General features: G+C 39.4%; 1 protein-coding gene across 4 annotated transcripts; it reads left to right on the top strand.

Annotated features, from left to right (window-relative positions):
- Positions 1-512: 512 nt before the first annotated feature.
- Positions 513-24,374, top strand: SNAPC3 (small nuclear RNA activating complex polypeptide 3; the record flags this gene model as incomplete). Of its 4 annotated transcripts, XM_080709649.1 has the most annotated exons (9): positions 513-817; positions 1,533-1,610; positions 4,013-4,097; positions 9,574-9,678; positions 12,333-12,482; positions 14,755-14,837; positions 16,514-16,678; positions 21,555-21,662; positions 24,227-24,374. In XM_080709649.1, 9 exons carry the CDS (start codon positions 513-515, stop codon positions 24,372-24,374), a joined length of 1,227 nt encoding a protein of 408 aa, XP_080565775.1. The 4 variants fall into 4 exon arrangements, with proteins under 4 accessions (XP_080565775.1, XP_080565777.1, XP_080565776.1 ...); XM_080709651.1 differs by lacking the exon at positions 12,333-12,482; XM_080709650.1 differs by lacking the exon at positions 14,755-14,837 and having other exon boundaries at positions 16,509-16,678.
- Between the last annotated feature and the right edge of the window lie 1,126 nt (positions 24,375-25,500).

Here is a 25,500-nt window from a genome sequence, read left to right as displayed (position 1 = left end):
GCTCCTGGATCTGGGCGCTTTGGGGGCGGTTCTGCAGGAGGGATTTGAAGGGCTGGGCTGGTCGCTGGTCTGGCCCCCTGCACTGGATCTCTCTGGCTCTATGACAGCGAGGCAGCAGCTACGTAGTCCGCGAATCCTGGAGTCAGTGAAAAGTCCCGGCCCCATGGAGCAGGTACCGGGAGATACTAGAAGCCAGGCCTCCAGGCGTGGCGAGATGCTCTACCTAGCATCTCGAAGGTCGAAACCTAACAGTGGGGCTGAACGCCCACCAGACCTGTCAAGGTCCATAAGGGTTGCAGCCTGCACTCCACCGCCTGCGCGGAGAACAAAGAGCTCGCCCCGCCCACCGAGCCTGGCGAGGCCGCGGCCGCGGGGCCCGCCGGGAAATGTAGTGCGCGTGGCCCCGCCCGCGCCCGCACCCGCCCTCCCTGAGCCGTGCGCAACTACAAGTCCCGTCGTGCACCGCGAGGCCCCGCTCGCTGGGCTTCTGCAGGGACCCGAGTGCGACAAACATGGCTGAAGACTTTCGGGGCGACCCAACGAGCATCGGGGTTGGAGGCCTCCAGGACCCGGTGTCCAGCGTCGGCGGCTGCGGCTTTCCCCAGTACGAGGTGCCCGAGCTAAACACGCGCGCTTTCCACGTGGGCGCCTTCGGGGAGCAATGGCGGGGCCGGCTGCGCGGGGCCGGGGACTTGTCGTTGGGCCCCGCGCTGCCCCGGAGCCCAGGGCTTGCCGACCTGGACCCCGAAGATGCCGCAGTGGCCCGGGATCTGGGCTGCAGTTTGGAGGCAGCGGCCGAGCTGAGGACGGTGTGCGGGTGAGAGCGGGGCCCGGGAGTGAGTGGCTGGGGCCGCGCAGGGTGCAGCCTTGCCCCCGCGCTTCGTGGGACTCGGGCCGATGCGGGCCTGGGATTTAGCTCCGGGGAAGGAGGACGGACCTCGATTGCTTTCAACCCCCTAGAGCTTCCCGGAACCCCGGGAGAACTCCCAGGATCCGAATGCGCACAAATTCTTAACGGGACAGAGCGGCTGCATAAAAGAGACTAATTGTTCTGTTTGGTAAGGATTAGGGTGTGTGTTAATAACGAAAACCAGGCAAGATAACGGCGACGAGTATCTGCCATTGACATTTTGACAGGGGAAGAACCTGAGTAATGATGAGGCTGGAGAAAACTTAAGGAGTGTTAAAACCTTGATTGTCGTCTCTTGTGGTGGTGGTGGTGGGTCCTCCGGGGTATGCTTTTACTGAAATTCCTCCCCAAAGTGCTTTTTCTAGGGTGAAAATATTAAATAATGTTTAATGATGTCCTGCTCCATTTAACAGTACTGGCTGCCTTCGATTGGCCCCTTATCCTTTTCGTTATAAAATATCTACACCAAAATCATTGCCTTGAAATCTGACCTCCTCTGAGTTGCCTGGTGAATTTTATCTGACTTCTTAATTATTAAGTGATGTATTTCAGACAAGCTCTGACTCACTATTGACAAGATGCATGGCTGATGTCAAAAGTTTTTATTTTCTTTTTGTTTTAGCCTTGATAAGCTGAAATGCCTTGAAGAAGGTGAGGATCCAGAAGTTATCCCAGAGGGTACTGACCTGGTGACTTTAGGGTATGAATATTTGTGTTGGTAAATATACTGTTTGTTGATTTGTTTGTTTTTTGGTGATAGAGGTTGAACCAAGGGCCTGGTGCTTGCATGCATGCATAAGATCTGCCACTGAGCTCTACCATCAGCCCCTGTGCTCTTTATTTAAACATTTCTTTGGACACTATATTTTGAAAAGTTGAAAATATATAGCATTATTTCCATATATTTGCCCCTTAGATTACAAAAGTGTGCTGCCATGCCCATTTAATCATCCCCCTTGTTTAAGATGCTAAGATTCCTTTCCAGATTACCACAACCTGTTTCTCCCTTAGGAAATTGGTGCATTTACATTGCCTGGACTCTAACATGTCTAAGATTTTGAGATGTTCATGGAGAATTCAAACTTCACATCTGTGTGTTGTCCTTAAGCCTACTGCCTTGCTTCAGTTGGTGCTTTGTAATTGTTGTTGATCAAATCAGTCTAAAATGTGCATCTGGTAGTGTTATCTCCTTGCTTAGAACCTTCTGATGGCCCCTAAGCTAAGTTCTGAGTCCTTAAGTGGCTCACCAAGGCCTCTGTGGAATGGATTTTGTTGGTCTTTTCATCTTTATCTCTTGCAGTGTTCCATTCATTTTGCACTGTTTCAGCTTCTGGAATGTGCTCTGTCATCCAACCAAAAATAAATAAAAGAAGAAGAAGAAATAAAAAGGGATGAGGATGTTTCTTGGAGATAGAATGCTCCTTGGTCAATTCCCAGTACTATATATATATATATATATATATATATATATATATATATATATATTTGTATGAACTCATTACCACCCCACCCAAGAGTACTCTGCCATTTGCCATTGGGTTACATCTCCAGGGCTTTTTAATTTGAAAATAGGGTCTCCCTAAGTTGCCTGTGCTGGCCTTGAACTTGGCAATCCTCCTACCTCAGCCTCCCAAGTAGCTGAGAGTACAAGTGTGTACAAGTGTACTACCATACTCAGCTTGTGGTTTAAAATGTATAGCAAAATTTTAGAAGTAGGGCTATTTGTATATGCGTGGATTAGTATACATTTATGTTTCCTGTCTGTCTCTACAGAGAGGCTTAGAAGCATGACTCCAGTAACAAGAACATTATTACCTAGATACTGGTCTTTTAACACTTCTTTCCAGTAAAGAAACTCTTAGAAGTGGTTGGTTCCAGGGTTAAGATAGGAAAAATACAGGATGAGGCTTGAACATCATCATGGTTACAAAAAAAAAAAAAAAAAAAGAAATGCTCAGAAGTTCAGGGTCTGTTGAATAAATAGAATCCAACCTGAAGAAACTCTTAATGACCAAATCTGGAAAAGTTTGAGCAACAAAATAAAGATAGTATTAGATTCTACCCCCATGAGCTTGTACTAATATAAATGATTCTGTAAATGAGTAAATAAATGGAGAGAAAAAGATCTGTCTAATAGAATTCCAGTAAGTAAATGTAGTAGGGAAATAAAGTACCACCATTAAGCATATGCCACAGTAATAAATGTTGCAAACAGTATATACTGATGCATGAGAAAATTTCTGGGTGAAAGTTTGAAAAAAGATAAGGTTTTCATTTTCTCAAGATATCTCCTCTAAAGTATTTGTCAAGTGGTAGACAGGTACTTAACAGGGGTCAGCATCACCAGTAGCATGACATATGAATACTGTCAACCTCTTAATACACCTAACAGAGAAACACATCCTCATGTTTGTGGCATTCTTGCCAAAAATGCCAAGTTTATTCCAATCATGAGGAAACTGAAGTGAAACGCAAATTAAAAGACATTCTGAAAACTGAGTAGAGCTCTTCAAAAATGTCAGGAATGTAGGAAAAATAACTGATACCACATGAGATCCTGGGTAGGAACCTGGAGCAGGGGAAAAGACATTAAATTAAAAATTGTGTGAAATTTGGAAAAGATCTTTAGCTAATAATATATGTGTGTGTGTGTGTGTGTGTGTGTGTGTGTGTGTGTGTGTTTGTGTGTGTGTGTGTGTGTATACATACTGGAGATTAAATCCAGGGGCATTCTACCTCTGAGCTACACCCCCAAGCTAAATATGTTTTATTTGGAAACAGGGTCTCACTGAGTGGTTGAGGCCTGCTTTGAACTTGTGATAGTCCTGTCTCAGTCTTCCAAGTACTGGAATTATAGGTATGTGCTGCCAAGCCCAGTTTATAATATTGTATTAATGTCCCGTTCTTGATTATTCTTTGATCATATAAGATATTAATCTAGGGAAAACTGCAAGTTCTATAAAGGAACACTTTGTAGTATTTTAGTATTTTTACAACTTTTCATTGTCATAGATTAGTCTAAAATAAGATAAATATTAAAGATGTTTTTGAAGCTCCAGAAAAGAATGATGAGCTTTGATTTTTTCTATGTATCTACAACAGGGTTAGAAAGAAGATCTTGGAACATCGGGAAGAAACCATAAGGATAGATCGAGCCTGCAGACAAGAAACATTTGCTTATGAAATGGTAAGATTTCTCTTTTTCACCCTTGTATTCCATGCGATAGTACATAAACTCTCTGTCATTGGCTGATGACTAAATGGTAGCTTTATACCAGATGTACTTAAGTTGAAAAAAGAAACAACAGCCAGGTGTGGTGGCACATGCTTGTAATCCCAATACTTGGGAGGCTGAGACAGAAGGATCACAGGTTCCTAGCCAGCCTCAGCTACTTAGTGAGGCCCACCACAACTTAGTGAGACCCTGTTTCAAAATAAAGAATAAAAAATAGGGCTGAGGATATAGTTCAGAGGTAGAAAACCCCTGGGTTCAATCCCCAGTACCAAAACAAAAAGAGAAATTCCAATGGAGCTGAAAGCTAGTTGGAGAAAAGGACTCACATAACTTAAAGGCCACATATTTGCCAGGCGTGGTGGTGCACACTTGTAATCCCAGCGCTTGGGAGGCTGAGACAGGAGGATCACACAGGTTCAAAGCCAGCTCTCAGCAACTTAGTGAGACCCTGTTTCCAAATAAAGTATAAAATAGGTTGGGAGTATAGCCTGGAGGTAGAAAAGCCCCTGGGTCCCACCCCCAGTACCACAAAAAAACAAAAACAACAACAAAAAAAAACCCATATAATTTATGTGCAAAACACTCAGACATTTATGGTGATGGGCCAGACCTTGTGTGCTGGGCACTTGATGGTGTGTAAGAGTAGCTACTGTCTCCCACTTTTTTTTGTATATGTGTGGTACCAGGGATTGAACCCAGGGACATTCTACCTCTGAGCTACATCCCCAGCCCTACATTTTAGTCTTTATTTTATAAGCATGCGCCACCACCACACCTGGCTCAACATGTATTTTCTGTTTGTTTATAATAATTGTCTGAGTACATGTGAAGTGGTATCTTACCATAGGTTTGATTTATATTTCCCTTATGACTAATGATGCTTGGTATCTTTTTTTTTAATTATTGGCCTTTTGTATGTTTTCTTTGAAAAATGTCTCAAGTTCTTTGTACCTTGAAGCTGTCTTCTGGTTGAGTTGTAAGAGCTTGTTTATATTCTGGATATTAAGATGGGCATGATGTCACACACCCATTATCCCAATACTTGGGAGGCTTGAGACCAGGAGGATTGCAAGTTCAAGGCCAGCCTCAGCGACATAGCAAGACCGTCAGCAACTTAGCAAGACCCTGTTTCTTTCTTTTTGTATGTGTGTGTATATGATACTGAGGATGGAACCCAGGGGAATCCTATCTCTGGGTTACACCCCTAGCCCTATTTTATTTTATAAAATAAAATTTTATATTTGAAACAGGGTTTTGCTGAGTTGTTGAGAGCCTTACAAAAGTTGCTGAGGCTGGTTTTGAGGTAGAATGCCAGTAGCTAAAAAGAAAAAAAGTCTTAGCTGGGCATGGTTGTGCACGCTTGTAATCTCAGCATTTGTGAGGCTGAGACAAAGGATTGTGGTTCTTGGCTACTTAGTGAGGCCCTTTGCAACTCAGTGAGACCATGTTTCAAAATAAAGAATAAAAAAAAGGGCTGTGGGTGTAACTCAAGAGGTAGAATGCCCCTGGGTTCTATCCCCTGTACCAAAAAAAAAAATAAATAAATAAATAAATAAAAGGATCTAGATACTAGAACTTTAGCATATTTCTAACTTGAAAATATTTTCTCCCGTTCTTTTGGTTTTCTTTTCACTCTGTTGATGTCCTTTGAAGTTTTAACACTTAATAAAATCCAGTTCATGCATTTTTTCTTTTGTTGTATGTGTTTTTGGTGTTATACTTAAGAAAACATTGTTAAATCTAATATGAAGAATTTCCCCTACATTTTCTTCTTAAAGTGTTGTAGTTTTAGCTCTAAGCTAACTTTGATCCATTTTGAATTAGTTTTTATAAATATGTAAAGTAAGGGTTCAACTTCATTGTTTTACATGTAAATAGCCATGTTTGATAGCACCATTTTTTGAAAAGACTGTTATGGTTTGGGTCTGGACTGTCCCTCCAAAGCTCATGCTGAAAACATGCTCCCCGTGCAGCTAAGTGCAGAGGGAGGCGGGGCTGGGATGGGGCCTTGGGACCTTGTGGGTCCAAGGTCTCCCTTCCCTGCTCCTGGCAGCCATGGATGAGAGTGGCTTTTCCCTGTCAGGCACTCTGGTATATTGGTTGCAACATCAAAAAAAGGTGGCTAAAACAAAGACTATTCCTTTCCTAATTAATGGTCTTGGCACTTTTGTGAAAATTTGACTTTTTTTTAATTTTTGAAATTTTTTGGTAGTACTGGGGATTGAACCCAGGGGCTTTCTACCTCTTAGCTATACCCCCAGCCCTATTTTATTCTTTATTTTGTAAAAGGGTTTAAATAAGTTGTGGAGGGCCTCACTAAGCAGCTGAGGCTGGCTATGAACCTGTGATCCTCCTGTGTCAGCTTCCCAAGTGCTGGGATTACAGACTTGCGTCACCCTGCTTGCCTGTGAAATTTTCAGTTTTCTTTATGTCACTGATTTCTAGTGTCATTTAATTATGATCAGAAAAGATACTTTGGAAGCTGAGACTGGAGGATTGCAGTTCGTGGACAGCCTCAGCTACTTAGGGCCTTTGCAACTCATTAAGACCCTGTTTCAAAATAACGAATAAAAAAATAGGGGCTGGAGGTGTAGCTTGGAGGTAGAATGTCCCTGGGTTCCATCCCCAGTACCGCCAAAAAAAAAAAAAAAAAAAGGAAAAAAATTAAGACTTAGTAGTCTATCCTCGGGAGTGGTTTTTGTGCACTAAAATCTGTAATCTGCTATTGTTGGATGGAGAGTTCTGTATGTGTCTTAGTAGGCCTAATTGCATTATAGTGTTAAATGTGTCTTTTTGTGTGTGTGTGTGTGGTACTGGGGTTCCTGGAAGCCCTTCTCCCTCCGGGCTACACTCCCAGACCTATTTTATATTTTTTATTTGGAAACAGGGTCTCTTAAGCCAGTGAGGCTGGCTCCGAACCAGTGAGATCCTCCTGTCTCCGCCTCCCAAGCATGGGGATTACAAGCCTGCGCCACCACGCCCGGCTTAAATGTGTCTTTCTAATCTTCTGTCTAGTTGTTTTACTCATTATTGTAAATCAAGTGTTGAAGTTTCTGACTATAATTATAGAACGTGTGTGTGTGTGTGTGTGTGTGTGTGTGTGTGTGTGTGTGTGTGTGTGTGTGTAAATGGGAATTGAGACCAGAGGCACATTCTCTGTCTGAGTTACATTCCCAGACTGATTTTATGTATTTGGAAAGAGAGTCTTACTAGGTTGCTGAAAGGCTCATTCAAATGTTGAGGATGTCCTTGAACCTGCTATCCTCCAGTCTCAATCTCCCAAGTACTAGGATTACCAGTGCCACCTCACCTGGCTAGAACTATTTCTTTCTCCAGTTTTGTCAATTTTTGCATCATAAATTTTAGGATTGTCTTGTTAGCTGGATGTGTGTTTATAATTGTGTATATTCTCCCTGGATAGCACCTTTTATCAGTATATATAATGTCCTTTGTCTTAAAAGACAATATATATGTAATGCCCTTTGTCTTGGTGTCCTTTTTTACTTAAAGTCTATTTTGTCTGACAGAAATATAGCTGTCTTTTGGTTACTGTTTATGCAGAATATTCAACCTATTTGTATCAAAAGTGAATATCTTATAGAGAGCAGGTAGATGGATCAAATTTTTAATCTAATCTATCAATCTGCCTTTTTAAATAGGAAAGCTTAATTTATTCCTTATTACATTTAAATTTATTACTAGTAAGGAAAGCTTTACTTCTGCCATTTAGCTATTTTTTTATTTTTTATTTTTATTTTTTTGGTGGTACTGGGGTTCTCGGAAGCCCTTCTACCTCCGGGCTACACTCCCAGACCTATTTTTTACATTTTTTATTTGGAAACAGGGTCTCCTAAGTCAGTGCGCGCGGCTGGCTTTGAACCTACGCGATCCTCCTGTCTCTGCCTCCCAAGCGCGGGGATTACAAGCATGCGCCACCACGCCGGCGATTTTTTTTTATTTTTAAAAGGGTCTCATTAAGTTGCTGAAGGTCTTCGCTGGCCTTGATCCTCCTGTCTCAGCCTCCCAAGCGCTACGATTACAGGCGTGCGCCACCACACAAAGCCCCACTTAGCTATTTATTTGTCTTAAATGTCTTTTGTTCCTCTATTTCTCCTTTAATTTCTTATTTTATGTTTAGGTGAGTTCTTATATGCCATTTTGATTCCCTCCTTTTTTGTTAAATTTCAGGTATTTTTCTTAATGGTTACCTGGATTACAATAAAGCCTTTTCAATCTTTTGTGGTTTTTTTTATGTTGGGGATAAAAACAGGGCCTCACACATGCTAGGCAAGCAGCTATGCCTACAGTCCTTTTTATTTTATCTATCTGTCATCTATTTATTTACTTTTGGATACTGGGAATTAAACCTAGGGACATTGTATCTCCAAGTTACAACCCCAGCCCTCTACTTGTTATTTTCTCTTTGTGTGTGTGTGTGGTACTGGGGGTGGAACCCAGGGGCTTTCTACCGCCGGGCTACACTCTCAGACCTATTTTATATTTTATTTGGAAACGGCCTCACAAAGCTTCAGAGAGCCTCACTAAGTAGCTAAGGCTTGCTTAGAACCTGTGCAATCCTCCTGTCTCAGCCTCCCAAGTACTGGGATTATAAGCATGTGTCACCACGCCGGGCTTCTACTTGTTATTTTGAAACAGGGTCTCACTAAGTTGCTGAGGGTCTTGCTAAATTTTCAAGGCTGGCCTCGAACCTGTGATCCTTCTGTGTCAGCTTTCTAAATACTAGGATTACAGACATGTGCCATTGTACCTGATAACTCCCTCTTATTTTTAAAATATATTACATCTTCTAAACCAGTTCACCTCAATGGTCCTCATTTTGTAGGTATTAAGCAAGTATGAGAGAACATTTTATATTAATGATGGGATGGTGCTACAAAGAGCAAGAGGTTCCAGGCCAAAGAGATGTGTATTTGCACTCTCTCTTTGGTGTGCCCTTAGGTAAATTACTGAGCTCTGAACTTCATCTGTAAAGAAGCTTTCGTAAAAATGTTAAAGTATCTGGAAATACTATGCCATTAGTTGCTACTCTTGTTTTATCATCAGTGGCTAAGCACTGCATGCCAAATACTTTATGAGATTTTTTTGGGGGGGTGGGTATTGATGCTGGGGATCAAAGCCAGGGCCTCACACATGCTAGGTAAGCACTCTACTGCTGAACTACATCCCTGTCCCTTAGTAGATCACGTATGTACACATTGCCAGCAACAGTTCTGTAAAGTAAATTTCTCATGGTTCTTACAGAAAATGAAACTAAAGCTCAGAAAGGTTTTAACCATTTTCCTGAAGTAAAATTAGATATCAAATTCAGGGCTGTCTGACTCAAACCCTTGCTACTAGCCATTGTACCACACTGACTCTTCTCTGAGTTACACTGTCTGATTTCAAGGTCTCATTTTCTTTCTTTTAGGAGTCACATGCAATGGGGAAAAAACCTGAAGATCCAGCAAATATGATTGAAGAAGGGGAGCTTATCCTATATGTGAATATCTTGTACCCTGTTATATTTCATAAGGTCAGTAATAAAACCGTTTGGATTTCATGAGTACCTTTTTTTTGTTTTTGTTGTCTTTAGGTGCTGAGGATTGAACCCAGGGGCTTGCATGTTAGGAGTGTGCTTTGCTACTGGCTCTCTACCCCTAGTCCCTACCAGTCACATTTCTTAGGATTCAAAATAAATGCAAGCATGTGCTGTCTGTCTGACAGCTTATTTTTATAGTCAACAGTCTGTATTCTTGGGTTTTAATAAGGAATGTCAGAGATAAGGTTAAATTTCAGTCTCTTGACCAATAGGATTACAGTTGTAGGATTGGAATACATACCTGATTTCTATACTAGAAGCAACAAAAACTATTTATAAATCTACAATGGTTCTACAAATTTTTGAGGGTGTTTTTGCAAACTATATGACGGGTAGAGCAGTGGTGTGACCGTCACTCACCCATTCAGAATACCTGGGAAGTTCTGAGCTAACTAAAGACAGCGCTTTAATGGAAATGCATGAAGCAAAAAGTCAGGGGATTCCAGAATTCCTTAGGAGTCTCAAATAAAAAGAGCTCTACCTAGCCCAGAGTAAAACTTTTTTAGCTTTACTGCTCAGCTACATTCCCTAGCCTTTTTTTTTTTTTTTTCTTTTTTTTTTTGGTACTAAGGATTGAACCCAGGGGCATTCTGCCTCTAAACTAAACCCCAGCCCTATTTTGTTAATTTTTTATTTTTGAAACAGGGTCTTGCCAAGTAGCTGAGGCTGGCTGTGAACCTGCAATCCTCCTGTCTTACTTCAGGCCTCCCAAGTACTGGGGTTACAAGCATGTGCCACCATGCCCAGCTAGCCCTTTTCCTCTTCTTTTTTTTAATTTTGAGACAAAGTCTCATTTCCCCAGGCTGGCCTGGGATCTTCAGACCTCTTGCCTCAGCCTCTTGAGTAGCTGGGGTTCAGGCATGTGCCTGAATGTATATATTATTATTAATTTTTTTTTTTGTAGTGGGGATTGAACCCAGAGGCATTCTACCTCTGAGATATATCACAAAGCCCTTTTTTTATATTTTCATTTTGAAGCAGGGTCTTGTTAATAAAAGTTGCTAAGGCTGGCCTTGAACCTGTAATCATCATGTTCCAGCCTCCCAAGTATGGGGATTACAAAGGTGTATACCACCACACTCAGCTATGAGTGTATATATTACTGATTCCCTAAATAGATGCATCCTAAATTCTGATGAGGACTGATTAAAATATTATTGTGCATAAACAGACTTTTCTTGAAGCATCTTAAAAGTACTTAGTACTGGTTACCCTGTTTGATTACTATCTCAATTACCAGTTAAAAAAGTAAAAAAAAAAAAAAAAAGCTGGGCATGGTGGCACATGCTTATAATCCCAGCATTTGGGAGGCTGAGACAGGAAGATCTGGGTTCGTGGACAGCCTCAGCTGCTACTAACTGAGGCCCTTTACAACTCAATGAGACCCTGTTTCAAAATTAAGAATAAAAAAAATAGGGCTGGGGTGTCCCTTGGAGGTAGAAAGCCCTTGGGTTCCATCCCCAGAATAATAATAATAATAATAATAATAATAATAATAATAATAATAAACAAGTAAATAAAAATAAAAAAGCAAAAAATTAAAATTTTGGGGTTTAAAAACCTGAGGATAAGGTATCAGTTGCCTAATTTCAGTGATATAATTTCCAGGAAAATTTAAAAGACAGCACTGCTAGATTAAGTTATATTCTGGAGATTCATAATCTAAGTGTCAGTGTAGCAACATCTTGATTATACATTTTAGCTTAAACTAGAAAAGTTCTCCTACCAAGGATTTCTGTTGTACCCATGAAATTTTAATTTCATGTTTAATGAAATTAAAGAGCAGTTAATGCCATCAAAAGATTTTTATTCTTTAAAATTCCTAAAAGAAGAGGGCACACCACAGGGCCACATAGGGAGCACAGAAAGAGAGGGGTGGCAGAGAAGCACCTTGGGTGGGGGGTGTCTATAGGAAAGGAAAGGCAGGGTAAACAAGTTAGGATTGGCTTGTCTTAATAATTCCAGCGGGCTTATGGGCATAAACTTCCTTATTATCTGTTAGCTGGTCCTGGATTGATTTAGGTTGGTTCAGTACCAGGGGAAATACTGTCTTAGTGTATGAGTCAAAAAAGGAAATGGCTTTCGAATATAGAATGAGCCAGGTGTGGTGGCACATACCTATAATACCAGTAGTTGAGAGGCTGAGATTAGGGAGATTGCAGGTTTGTGGACATCCTCTGTAACTTAGTGAGGACCCTGTTTCAAAAGAAAAGAGTAAGGTAGAGCTGGGGGTATAGCTCAAAGGTAGAATTCCCCTGGTTTCATCCCCACTACCACCAAAAAAAATTAAAAATATATATATATACTCACACATATATATACACATATATATACACATATATATACACATATATATACACACACATACCAAAAAGTAATATGTATATGTGGGCTCTGGATCACTGGGGAGTTTGTAAACAACTTTTACCTTTAGTTTCGTCCTGTGAATCTATCAAAAATACACCAACTTATAGGAACAATTTATCAAGGAAGCCAGTAGCTTCAGTTAGATCTGGTCATGATGGGGTTTTTGGTTTGTTATCTTTATCTGTAAATGAACATTTACTTATTTACTATTTGTTTTTTAGCACAAGGAACACAAGCCGTACCAGACAGTGCTGGTGTTGGGCAGTCAGAAACTCACAGAACTGAGGGATTCAATTTGCTGTGTCAGTGACCTCCAGATCGGCGGAGAATTTAGCAACACTCCTGACCAAGCCCCTGAGCACATCAGCAAAGTAAGTTGATTCTTGTTGCCCCTACCACCACAACAAGGGAAATAATAATAATATACTAGAGAAATAGTAATTACTCTAGGAGATTCATCAGTGTTCCAGTAAATGCTGTCTTTCTCCATCAAGCTGCTGCACAAGCTCTGTTCTTCATCGTCAGAACTTTTTCACAGAGGATGTGATACTGTTTTGATTCATTTCATCTCACTTTTTTCTCAGCTATTTGAAGGATATTCCTCCTTTTCAGGTAACAGTGACCACTGAGCTGTCTAACCAATTGGTCTCTTTTCCATGTTCATACAGCTCAACCTTGCTGTGGTTTCTCTTTTTGGTGCTGAGAATGGAACCCCCAGCGTGTTGGGTACACTAAGCAGGTGCTTTACCATCAAGCCACACACTCAGCCTCATTGTAGCATTCAGCTTTACTGTTCACTCTTTCCAGCCTGTCCTAACTTAACTGTCTGGAGTGAAAGTTTGAGTCTCCCTAAGAGCCTCAGTAGTTAGCAGCACCCCTTCTTCACCCTTACTGTGCATAGAAGGACCTATTAGCAAGGACCAGTACCAAACAGGTGTATGGCATTGGTCCTTGCTGGTGTGTCCCCACATGAGACTCCAAAGGAGCAAAGTGTCAGGCTGGCTGCCCACAGAGTTTTCAGAAGTAATTACTTACCTAAGCCAGCAAAAAGACCTGATACTTCTGAATTTCAGTACAGGGCAAGGGTGAACTAGTTCTGTTCCTTGGTACAACCCTGGCAGAGAATAGGAGACTTAAGGTCCACTTAAGCAGGGACACAGTCTATCCTAGAGATACATAAAACAGTATTTGGAACAACCAGGATGAGGTAGAGCTTGGACAAGAACCCACTCTCTCTTCTTTTGTTAACTCCTTTTCTACCAGCCACATTACTTTTAGCTTTTTCTTCTTAGTCTGACATATAAGGTCTTTTATTTACTTTTTAGTTTATGTGGTACTGGGGATTGAACCCAGGGGCATTTTACCTCTGAGCTATACCCCCAGCCCTATTTTATTTATCTTTTTATTTTGAAACAGGGTCTTCCTAGGTTGTAGAGGGCCTCACTAAGTTGCTGAGGCTGGCCTTGAACCTGTGATCTTCCTTTTTAGCCTCCCAAGTACTAGGATTATAGCCGTGTTAGCACCATGCTCAGCATATAAGGCCTTTTAGAATGATTATTCCCAAGTTAATGTTCCCTACTAGCCCTCCCCACCACCACCTATACATCTTGGCTTGAGCAGCTTTGTCATGCTTCTGAGTGTTTCAACATGGAAGAAAGCCCTTTCCCTCTCTCCATGCATTCAGTGAGTTCACACTTATTTCCAAACCCAGTTCAAAACTCTTAGTATAAAAAACATTTCTTGAATATCTTTTCCTTGCCCTTTGTGTACCTTTTCACTTATCCATTATATTGCATATATTACAGTATATGGAAGCTGTGTGATGTGTGTCTGTCTGGTCCACAGGCTGGCTGGGTTCTAGTCTTTTCCGTGACTGGAGACTAGCATCATGGATCACACAGAGTGCACATATTTTTTTGAGTTGTATTAAAAATGGTCACATTTAGTTTCTTCAGAGCTGCTATCTAACTAAGCCATCTCAGTGCTTTTGGAGATCGTTGTGATAATAGAGAAACAAGTAGAATTTCAAAAGTATGCAGACCAGGATATAGAGATTTATCTTTTCTTCAAAGGAGAAAGAGCAATCATCTGCTGAATTTTTTAACCCTACCAAAAAATGTAAAATTAAGATTTTATGATACAGGTTTTTTGGGTTTTTTTTTTTTTTTTGGGGTACTGGGGATGGAACCCAGGGACATTCTACCTCTGAGCTACACCCTATCTTTTTTTTTTTTTTTTGGTGCTGGGGATGGAACCCAGGGGCTTCTTTCTACCTCTGGGCTACACTCCCAGACCTATTTTATATTTTATTTGGAAACATGGTCTCAGTTGCTGAGAGCCTCACTAAGTAGCTGAGTCTGGCTTCAAACCTACGTGATCCTCCTGTCTCAGCCTCTCAAGTACTGGGATTACAAGGGTGTGCCACCATGCCTGGCTTGTTCTTTATTTTGAAACAGGCTCTCACTGAGTTGCAAAGGGCCTCAGTATCTGAGGCTGTCCACGAACTACAATCCTCCTTGTCTCAGCCTCCCAAGTGCTGGGATTACTATGTCCAGCTGCTGTATAAGTTTTAAATGAATACTTAGAGTAGTTTTATAATTGTTAAAAGTAGACTTTCTCTCATTGTTATCTGTTTTCTTGCAGGACCTCTACAAATCAGCTTTCTTTTATTTTGAAGAAACATTTTATAATGATAAAAGATACCCGGAATGCAGAGATTTGAGCAGGTATAGTTTCCAAAAATTTTCTTAAAGTCTTTCCTATTTCTAGTTCTAACAGTAGTTTTATCTCCACAAATCATATTATTGGTCAGTTAAGGATATGTACCATGGAATTATTTATAGATTTTGTATTGACCATTATATATATCTGAAATAATTAGGTCTCATTACTACACTTTATTGATTTCTGGTCTGTGTGTGCTTGTGCATGCTACTGTGGATTGAACCTCCCAGCCCAATAAGTTAATTTATGGTACTAGGGATTGAACCCAGGAGTATTTTACCTCTAAGTCACACCCTTCAGCCCTATTTTTATAATTTTTACTAAGGTCTTGCTAAGTTCCCATGTGCTGATCTTTTTTTTTTTTTTTTCTTCCAGTACTGGGGATGGAAGCCAGGGGCATTCTACCTCCGAGCTACACCCCCAGCTTTATTTTTTATTTTTTATTTTTTATTTCGAAACAGGGTCTCACTGAGTTGCAAAGGGCCTCACTAAGTAGCTGAGGCTGTCTGTGAACCATAATCCTATCAGCTCCCCAAATGCTGGGATTATAAGCATGTGCCACGGCGCCTAGTTCCATATTCTGGTCTTAAACTTGTAACCATCCTATCTTATCCTCCTAAGTGCTGGAATTATAGGCATACTCCACTGCATCCAGCTTTCTGGTCTTTTTATTTAGGTGATAGTGGTTTTTTTTTTCTTTGTGGTACTGGGGATTGAACCCAGGGGCATTCTACCTGTGAGCTATACCCCCAGCCCTATTTTATTATTTTTATTTTGAAATAGGGTCTCACTAAATTGCTGGGGCTGGTTGCGAAGCTGTGGTCTTCCCAAGTATTCAGTATATACTAGATGAATATGTATATAAAGTTGCTTTGTTACATATGATAGTCCATCTCTAATATTTTAATGAGACTATACTCAGAATTAGAGTAAGTGAATTTTTTTTCTGAGTGTTTTTATTATATGCTCTCTTTTTCTTTTTTTTTGTGGAACTGTGAATTGAATTCAGGGGTGCTATTCCACTGAGGTATATTCCCAGCCCTTTTTATTATTTTTTACTTTGAGACAATATCTTGATAAATTACCCAGGTTGACCTCAAACTTGAATTATCCTGCCTCAGCCTCCTATAGCTGGGATTATAGGCATGCACCCTCACACCCAGCTTCATTTTCAAACTTGGTCTCAGTTCTCTTTGCTAATGTAAAGAGCTCTTGCTTACATGGGTAGAGTTGTCAATATTTTACCATATTAGAAATTGAAACTTAAGGAATATTTAAAATATTAATGTTTTTACATGTTAACATTTTGTGAAAAATATTGTCCAAAGTACAATAAGAATAGCATTGTTATAATTTTGCATTTGAGCTGAAGTGATAAATATCTCACAGACTTCAGAAAATTGGTTGTTAAAGGATTATGAGTTGGAAAGAACAGATAGTATTGAGGATGATCTTACCTCAGGGACCACACTTTGAGAATGCTTCTCTAATAGATGAAGAAAATTCAGTGTTCCTAATCTCAGAATGTATGAACTTCTGTGGTCTTCCTGTCAGATGGCATCTGTCCCGTCAACCAGGTGAACCAGATGATGTGAAATACTGGAGTCACTAACCCTTTCTGCCATTTTAAAGTTTTTATGGAGTAATGATAAATGTTTGCCTCTTTTTTCCACTTCAGAACTATCATTGAATGGTCAGAGTCCCATGATAGAGGTTATGGGAAGTTTCAGACTGCTAGAATGGAAGATTTCACCTTCAATGACCTGAATATTAAACTAGGTTTTCCTTACTTATATTGTCACCAGGGAGACTGTGAACATGTTATTGTCATTACAGACATAAGGTAGGTGTCAGGACTCAGAACATTTTGTTATTCTACTTTCCTTCTCTGTATCATAGTATATATAAAAGTACGGGTAGTTAAGAAAAAAGGGAATAAAAGGAATCAGCACAGCAACTTGGTTTGGAGGAAAAGTAGCAGAAGTGTTTTCCATGCAATGATCAACTCTACATCCATCTTTGAAAATCTATAAGAACTGCATTTGATAAGAGGGTTAAAAACCTGTAACTACTAAGTTTCTTTATATGTATATTAAACAGCCATTACTTGGGTAGTTGTTATAGGCCCTTTGCTTTACACATACACAACTATGTGGATATACCTTAGTTTTTTTTTTTTTTTTTTTTTTTTTTTTTTTGGTGGAGCTAGGACTCAAGGCCTTACCCTTGTTAGGAAAGTGCTTCACCTCACCTTTATCCCTGGGTTTCTTGTCTTTTTACCAAAATTTAAAGGAGACAAAAGAAGTATAAGAGTAATTCTAATATTTGATGATTATGAGGTCTTCAGTGCTTTGATGAAAGATTTATATTCGAAGAAGCTAATGGTCTGAAATGAGATTTTGGTATTAGTTCAGTATTTTGTATAGCTGATAACTATATTCCTCATGAAGAGGCTATTCATTTACTCACTTAGGAGATGAAATCTTTATTTAAGAACAACCAATATATAGGATTAATTCCCTGCTTTAATTTATTCATTCTGAATGAACAATTTAAGTTTTTGGCGGGGCAATGATATGCCCATGTTTTTATTGTAACAGTAATAGGAACTGATGCTTTTAGAAAGTCCCTGCTGCTACTACTTTTGGGTGTAACAGTTTCCAAAGCTTTATATCCCCATGTGCTTCCTATGGTAGCACCATGATAAACCATGATAAAAATGGACGATGCAGTGAAGAATGGGTAATATACATATCGGAATTCTTAGAACAATGGGAAAATGGTATCCCCATATGGTTCTATAGCCATATGCCATTATAGCTTTATAGACATAGAGGACAGTGGAAGATGCAGAAGGCATGTTTGAGGAAAAAAAGGAACGAGAGACTGCCCATTGGCATTCAACTCAGATGAATAATATGTTCACTGTTAAGTCAGAAAAATAATGAACTGAGCTGTGCATAGCACACAGTTATAATCCCAGTACTCAGCAGGCTGAGATAGGAAGATGGAGGCTAACCTCAGCAACTTAAGAGACTGTTTCAAAATTTAAAAGGGTGGGAATGTAGCAGCTCATCAGTAGAATACAAAAAACAGGGAACTGAATTTTAATTACTGACAGGTACATTGTAGATTAAACAAATGCAAACAGGAGAAACTTCATGCCCAGAAAACAAAAGAGAAAGTAAAATAAATATAAAATAAAATAAAAGAATAATAAATTGCATGGTTTAGATGGAAGCAATTTATTTATCATAATCTAAGTATTATTATTATTATTATTATTATTATTATTATTATTTTTGTGTGTGTGTGTGTGTGTGTGTGTGTGTGTGTGTGTGTGGTACTGGGGGTGGAACCCAGGGACATTCTACCTCTAAGCTATACCCTCAGCCCTATTTTTCATTCTTTATTTTGAAACAGGGTCTCACTGAATTGCAGAGGGCCTAAGTAGCTGAGGCTGGCCCCGAACCTGCAGTCCTCTTATCTTAGCCTCTCAAGTACTGGGATTACAAGCGTGTACCATCACGCCCAGCTAAGGATTAAATATTTAATAAAATCATAGTAACTGTATAGAGGGAAGCTAAGGAACTAAATTTTAAAAAATGGAATAGGTTTTTCCTAGGGAAAGATGATGAGGCAAGAACCAGAAGAGTTCATAAACCTCAAATTTATTTATCTTTGCGGTGCTGGGGATAGAGCCCAGGGGCATTGTGGCCCCGAGCTGCACCTCAGGCCTATCATTTTTAGTCTTTTTTTTTTTTTTTTTTTTTTAAACAGGGCCTCATGAGTTGCTAAGAACTGAGGCTGTCTGTAAACTGTGGTCCTCCTGTCTCAGGCTCCCAAATGCTGGGATTACAAGCATGTGCCGCCATGCCCGACTTTAAACCTCAGATTAATATGACCTTTAAAACTATTTACATTAGTGCATTTGCTTTTGATAATGTAACTAGAGTTTATATAAGCCATTCTGCCTCCTCTTCCATTCAAATGAGAGGGAATATTTCTGAGTCAAATGTAAAATAGAAAAAGGGGTAGAAATTATGGCTAAGTAGTAAATCACTTGTCCAGTGCAACCCCCAGCACTGCCAAAACAAAACAAAAACATGGAAAATGATCCACTGTCTTCTGGTCTTCTGATGATTTTAGTTTCCTCAAGTTTCTTGTAATATTGGCCTGTTACTATCAACAGTATCATTCTGAGCATGACTCTTTAAAATCAAGGGAACTTGATGTAGTAGCCAACAAAAGAAACATCTGTTTTAGTGCTAAGAAAAAGCAGTTTATACTTATTTCGTTTTTGCATTGCTGAGAAATCTTGTTTTTGTGGTCCTAGGGATTGAACCTAGAGGTAGGTATTCTACCTCCAAGATACATTCCCTCGCCTTATTTTTTATTATTATTTATATTTTTTGAGGTACTGGGGGTTGAACCCACAGGCATTCTACCTCCATGCTACATCCCCAGCCCTATTTTTTATTCTTTATATTGAAACAGGTCTCATCTAAGTTGTGGAGGTCCTCACTAAGGTAGCTCAGGCTGGCCTTGAACCTGTGATGCTCCTGTCTCAGCCTCCCAAGTACTGAGATTACGAGTGTGTACCATCACTCCCGGCTTATTATTTATTTTGAAACATGGTCTCAGTAGGTTGATAAGAGTCTCGCTACTTGCTGAGGATTTCCTCCAACCTGCGATCCTACAGTCCTTATAAAAAGAAGTCCTTGTTTGTGGTGCTTGGGATGGAACCCAGGGGCATTCTACCTCTGATTCACATCCCAGCCCCATTTTTTTTTATTCTTTATTTTGAAACAGGGTCTTACTGAGTTACAAAGGGCCTCACTAAGTAGCTGAGGCTGTCCTCAAACCAAGATTCTCCTGTCTCAGTCTCCCAAATGCTGGGAGTATAAGCGTATGCCACTATGCCTGGCAAAAAGAAATCTTCATAAGTAATTTGGACAAGTAATATTCATCTTATAGGTGGATTTATTTATTTATTTACATTACTGGGGATGGAACCCAGGAGCATTCTACCTCTCTCTGAGCTACACTCCCCAGCCCTATTTTTCTATTTTTTATTCTTTTTTTCTTTTTTGGGTGGAACAGCGTCTCACTGAGTTGCAGAGGGCCTCACTAAGTAGCTAAGGTTGTCCGCGAACCACGATCCTCCTGTCTCAACCTCCCAAATGCTGGAATTACAAGCGTGCGCCACCACACCTGGCTTTATAGGTGCATTTAATCATTTAGTACTATTTCACAGTATCACTTGCCAAAAGTTTAATTATTTTTTGATGCTTCACATAGTGCTACCCTTTCTTTAAAATTAAAATTAAAATGTTAGATAGGGACCTTTAGGATAACTTCATTTTTCAGATGAAGACCTGAAGGGATTTACTCAGTCTTGCAGCTGATTAGTGTCAGAGTGAAGATTGACTTGCACTTAAGAGTTTCTTGAAACTTAGTTTTCATCCAACCAATTCAAACATCAGAAGCCAGATTTGAAGCCACATGCTTGTAATCCCATTACTTGGGAGGCTGAAGCAGGAGGAGCACAGGCTGGCATTTCATCGACTTAGCAAGATCCTGTTTCCAAATAAGAAATAAAATTAGGCTGACGGTATAGCTCAAAGGTCAAATGTGTCTGGGTTGACTCCCTAGAATAAAACACACAACACATACACACACAGCTAAATTTCGGGGTGTGTTTGTGGTACTGGGGATAGAACTCAGGGGCATTCTACCTCCAAGCTACACTACCAGCCCTATTTTTTATTCCTTATTTTATTTTTTACATTTTTAAAAACTTTCATATTTTAAATTTATTATTATAATACCTTATTTACTTTTTATTTAATATACTGTGTGTAAAAAAAATGGAGACAAAAATAGTTTTTTGAGCTATAAAAAAAATAAGTCATTACAGGCACATTTACTGTTTCATTCTAGAAAGATCCCAGTTTCACGAAACAGGGTCTCACTTGACTTGCAAAGGGCCTAGGTAGCTAAGGTTGCACTCAAACCAAGATCTTGTCTCAGGTTCCCAAATGCTGGGATTACAAGCGTGGGCCACCATGCCCAGCTAGATTTTGGTTTTTAATAAATGGGATAGTAAAAATCAACAACCATGTGGTAACAACCAGTTAACCTAGATAAAATATTCAGTAACCTTGTTCAAACTCTATTCCATAAAAAGGTAGGTACCAATTGGGCTTGGTGACACACATTTGTAATCCCAGCATGTGGGAGGCTGGACAGGAGGATCTGGGTTCGCAGCCAGCCTCAGCTACTTAGTGAGGCCCTTTGCAACTCAGTGAGACCCTGTTTCCAAATAAAGAATGAAAAATAGGGCTGGGGGGTGTAGCTCGGAGGTAGAATGCCCCTGGGTTCCATCCCTAGTACCCGAAAAAAAAGGTAGGTACCAAGTGTTAAGCAAAGCAAGGGTTCTATGATGGAATACATTCAAGAAATGCTTCTGTGTGTATTTCTTAGAGGGTCATAGTGCACATTAGCATAAAGGGAACTGGGAGGTCTCACAGGAACACCTTGTTTACAAAATCCAAAATGCTGTTTGGAAAATACTTTGTTAAACACAGTTTGTCAAACCTGGTCAAACAAGTCAATTTATAAGCAAAAATTGAAAAAATATATGTTTCTATTGCTTAAGTAGAGATATATAAAAGTTTCCACATTAACACCTTCATTTATTTTCTCATCAACAAAAGGCTTGTGCATCATGATGACTGCTTGGATAGAACACTTTATCCCCTTCTTATCAAGAAGCACTGGCTATGGACCAGAAAGTGTTTCGTTTGTAAAATGTACACAGCTAGGTAAGTAACACCAATTTTTTTTCTTTCCTTTGAGAACTATTGGTTTTTAATAGTTAAGTACTTTTTGACTTTCCATTTTGGATCTAAGGACATATTTTGAATAATATTGATTATAAATGAATAATTTCACCTAGGGTAGTACTACAAAACCAGTTTAGTGGGTTAAAACTACAGCTAATTTTTTTTATAGCGGGGCATGGTGGCACATACTTGCAATTCCAGTATTTGGGAGGCTGAGACAAGAGGATCGCAGGTTCAAGGCTAACATCAGTAACCTAGGAAGACCCCCCCATTTAAAAAAAATATAAAGTAAAATAGGGCTGGGAGTGTGGCTTAGAGGTACAATGCCCCTGTATTCAAACCGTAACATCACAAAAATAAATAAACAAAAAAGGCTAGGGGTGTATGTAGAATGCCCCTGGGTTCAAATCCCAGTAACTTTTTTTTCTTTTTAATGAGGAAATGGAACCCAGGGAATTTGACCTCTGAACTATACCCCTGCCCCGTTTTTTATTCTTTATTTTGAAACAGGGTCTCACTAAGTTGCAGAGGACTTCACAAAGTAGGTGAGGCTGTCAGCAAACCGTGATCCTTCAGTCTCAGCCTTCTGAATTCTGGGATTATAAGTGTGTGCCACCATGCCCAGTGCCAACTAACATTTTAAAAAAAAGAAATATGTGATACATAGAAGTCCACGGATAGGTCAGACTTCAGGGTTGAAATCATACTTAGCTATGTTCTGTTTCTTGCCTGTTCATGCAATGAGGTGAAAATAATGGTTTTGTAATGTATTGCTTAATGTGATTCTATATGTTCAGATGATGTTTCTTACAGTAAGTCAGAGTCAAAATAGTCTTAAACTACTCAGGAATAGAGATGAATTTAATATCTTCAGTTTGCTTTGGGTTCCATATCACAAGATACTTTTCTACAGAATCAGTAGGAAAACATTATAGTTATTGGATCACAATGAATAATATTGAGGGATGTTAAAAGCAAATATTCTGTGAAATGTAGAATTAGACTGGAAGAATAATTTCAGTTGAATAATGTTGCCCATATTCCCATTTTTATATCATCTAGATTGTAATATTTTTCATCAATTCTAGGTTGAAACAGTTTTTAAAAATTAACCAGTATGAACTTGCCAGTTAAAAAAGTTGAATTAGGGGCCAAGTGCTGGTACATGCTTATAATCCTAGCTTCCAGGAGGCTGAGACCAGAAGATCGCAGTTCACAGACAGCCTCAGCTACTTAGCAAGTCCCTTCGTAACTCAGTGAGACCCTGTTTCAAAATTAAAACAATTAAAAAAATAAGGTTGGGAGTGTAGTTGGGAGGTACAATGCCCCTGGGTTCCATCCCCAGTACCACAAAAAAAAAAAAAAAAAAAGGTTGAATTAGTGCTTATTTCAGCAGCAAATATGCTAGAGTTTGTAAAGTGCTCCATTTTTTTCATAGCACAATAATAGTCTATGACAATGTAATATATCTCAAATAGAATCTGAAAGTTCCCAACACAGAAATGATAAATGTTTGAGATGTAAATGCTATTCCTTGATCTTTATTTACATGTATTGATTATACCTTTGTAAATTATGTAAAAATATGCAATAAGTAGAATTTATAAAGTTATCCAAAAGTTTATCAGATCTATAGCATGTATATAGTTTGTGTGTGTGGTACTAGGGATTAAACCAAAGGGTATTCTACCTCTAAGCTATATTCCCAGAATTTTTTTGATACTGGGAATTGAACCCAGAGGCATTCTACACCGAGCTATACCCCCAACCCTATTTTTTATTCTTTATTTTGAAACAGGGTCTAAATTGTGGAGGCCTTCGCTTAGATATCTGAGCCCGGCCATGAACTTGTGGCCCTCCTGTTTTGGCCTCCCAAGTACTGGGATTATAAGTATGTGCCACAATGCCCAGGTTTTTTATTCTTTTTTGTGGCACTGGGTATGGAACCCAGGGTCATTCTACCTCCAAATTGCATCCCCACCCCTATTTTCTTTATTTTGAAACAGGGTCTAAGTTGTGGACAGCCTTACTAAATTGCTAAGGCTGGCAGTGAACCTGCTATCCTCCTGTCTCAGCCTCAGATTACAGGCTTGCACCACTATGCTCGGCTTATTTTTAATGTCTCACTACTTCCCGAGGCTGTCTGCGAACCTGTAATCTTCTTGGTGAGACCCTGTTTTAGTCTCCCAAGTACTAGGACTACACACATGTGCCACTATGCCCAACTTTATATAGTTTTTCAAGGGGACCTATTAGAAGAAAATGACTGTGCCCATAAGTTAATTAATTGCAGGCATGTCATAGCAAACATGCTTTCAAGTACAGGTTTGTAGTTTTCTCTACTTACCTTTAAGAGGAAGTCTTACAGAGAAACTATTGTGCAGTGTTTGATAATACCCCTTGCCTTGGACAGTATAATAATGTGGAATGATAAAGACAATAATGGAAATGTTATATATACATATTACTATAGGTCATATTTACATTTTGAGGCATGAAAAACTTGATTTGTAATGATTTACATCTTTTTCTAAAAACTACAGATGGGTGACAAACAGTGACAGCTTTGCACCAGTGGACCCCTGTTTCTTTTGTGATCTTTGCTTCCGAATGCTCCACTATGATTCAGAAGGCAACAAACTGGGGGAATTCCTTGCTTATCCTTACGTTGATCCTGGAACTTTTAATTAAAAAAGTCTAAGGTTAGAAATTTATTGTTTATTCTAGGGTATTTTTAAAATTTAGTGCATTTTACTAATTTTAAGTGGATTTGTCTTATTGTTTTAGAAATGCTTTATATATATTCTGAATATTTATTTATTTATTGGTACTGGGGATGAAACTCAGGGGCTTTTTACCTCCGAGCTACACACCCAGCCCTATTTTTTATTCTTTATTTTGAAAAAGGGTCTAAGTTGCAGAAGCCTAAGTACCTGAGGCTGGCCTCGAACCTGCCATCCTCCTGTTTCCACCTCCTAAGTACTGGGATTACAAGTGTGCTTCACCATGCCTGGTTTATCAATCTTTTGTCATACAAATATTTTGATTCTTTTCCCCCATTTCATGGATTGCCTAGTCTATTTTTTTTTCCCCCTGTAGTGCTGGAGATTGATCCCAGGGGCATTCTGGGCTACATCCCCACTCCTTTCTTTTTGTTGTTTTGTTCTTTATTTTGAAACAGGGTCTTATTTGCAGAGAACCTCTTAAGTAGCCGAGGCTGGCTGTGAACCTTCATCCTTGTTTCATCCTCCCAAATACTGGGATTACAAAGCATGTGCTAGCCTTGCCTATTCAATTCTATATTCCAAGTGTGGCTTTTTTTTTTTTTTTTTTTTTTGCTAATGATAGAAGTCAGTTAATGATAGATCAGCTGATGAAAATGTTTTGAAATTCCATGAAGAGTGAGTGCTACACCTTCTATCACCCTTCTATCACCAGGCTCCCAAGGTAAAGATCCTTCAAATATCTGCAATAAAAATAAGGGAGAGATTAACAATTATTTCATAAGTAATACAAATTAATATAGCTATTGTATAACATTAGGTTCTCAGTGATAAATTTTATTTTGACAAACTAGGCATACAGTATTCTTAATGAGACTCAATGTGTACATGAGTAATGTAAAAAGAACACATTCACAGTAATATTTAAAATGAAGCCTCACTTGATAACTTATGTATCATAAGTGAGTTTAAACTTTGTCAATTTAATATAATTTAAAAAAACCAGCAAGCCAGGTGTGACACCACACACCTGTAACCCCAGCACTTGGGAGGCTAATACAGTAGGATCACAGGTTTGTGGCCAGCCTCAGCAA

This window comes from Muscardinus avellanarius (genome assembly GCF_963383645.1).
Source record: "Muscardinus avellanarius genome assembly, chromosome: 13".
NCBI lineage: Eukaryota > Metazoa > Chordata > Mammalia > Rodentia > Gliridae > Muscardinus > Muscardinus avellanarius.
The sequence above is the reverse complement of the archived record's forward strand: the minus strand, read 5'-3'. Positions and strand labels throughout refer to the sequence as shown.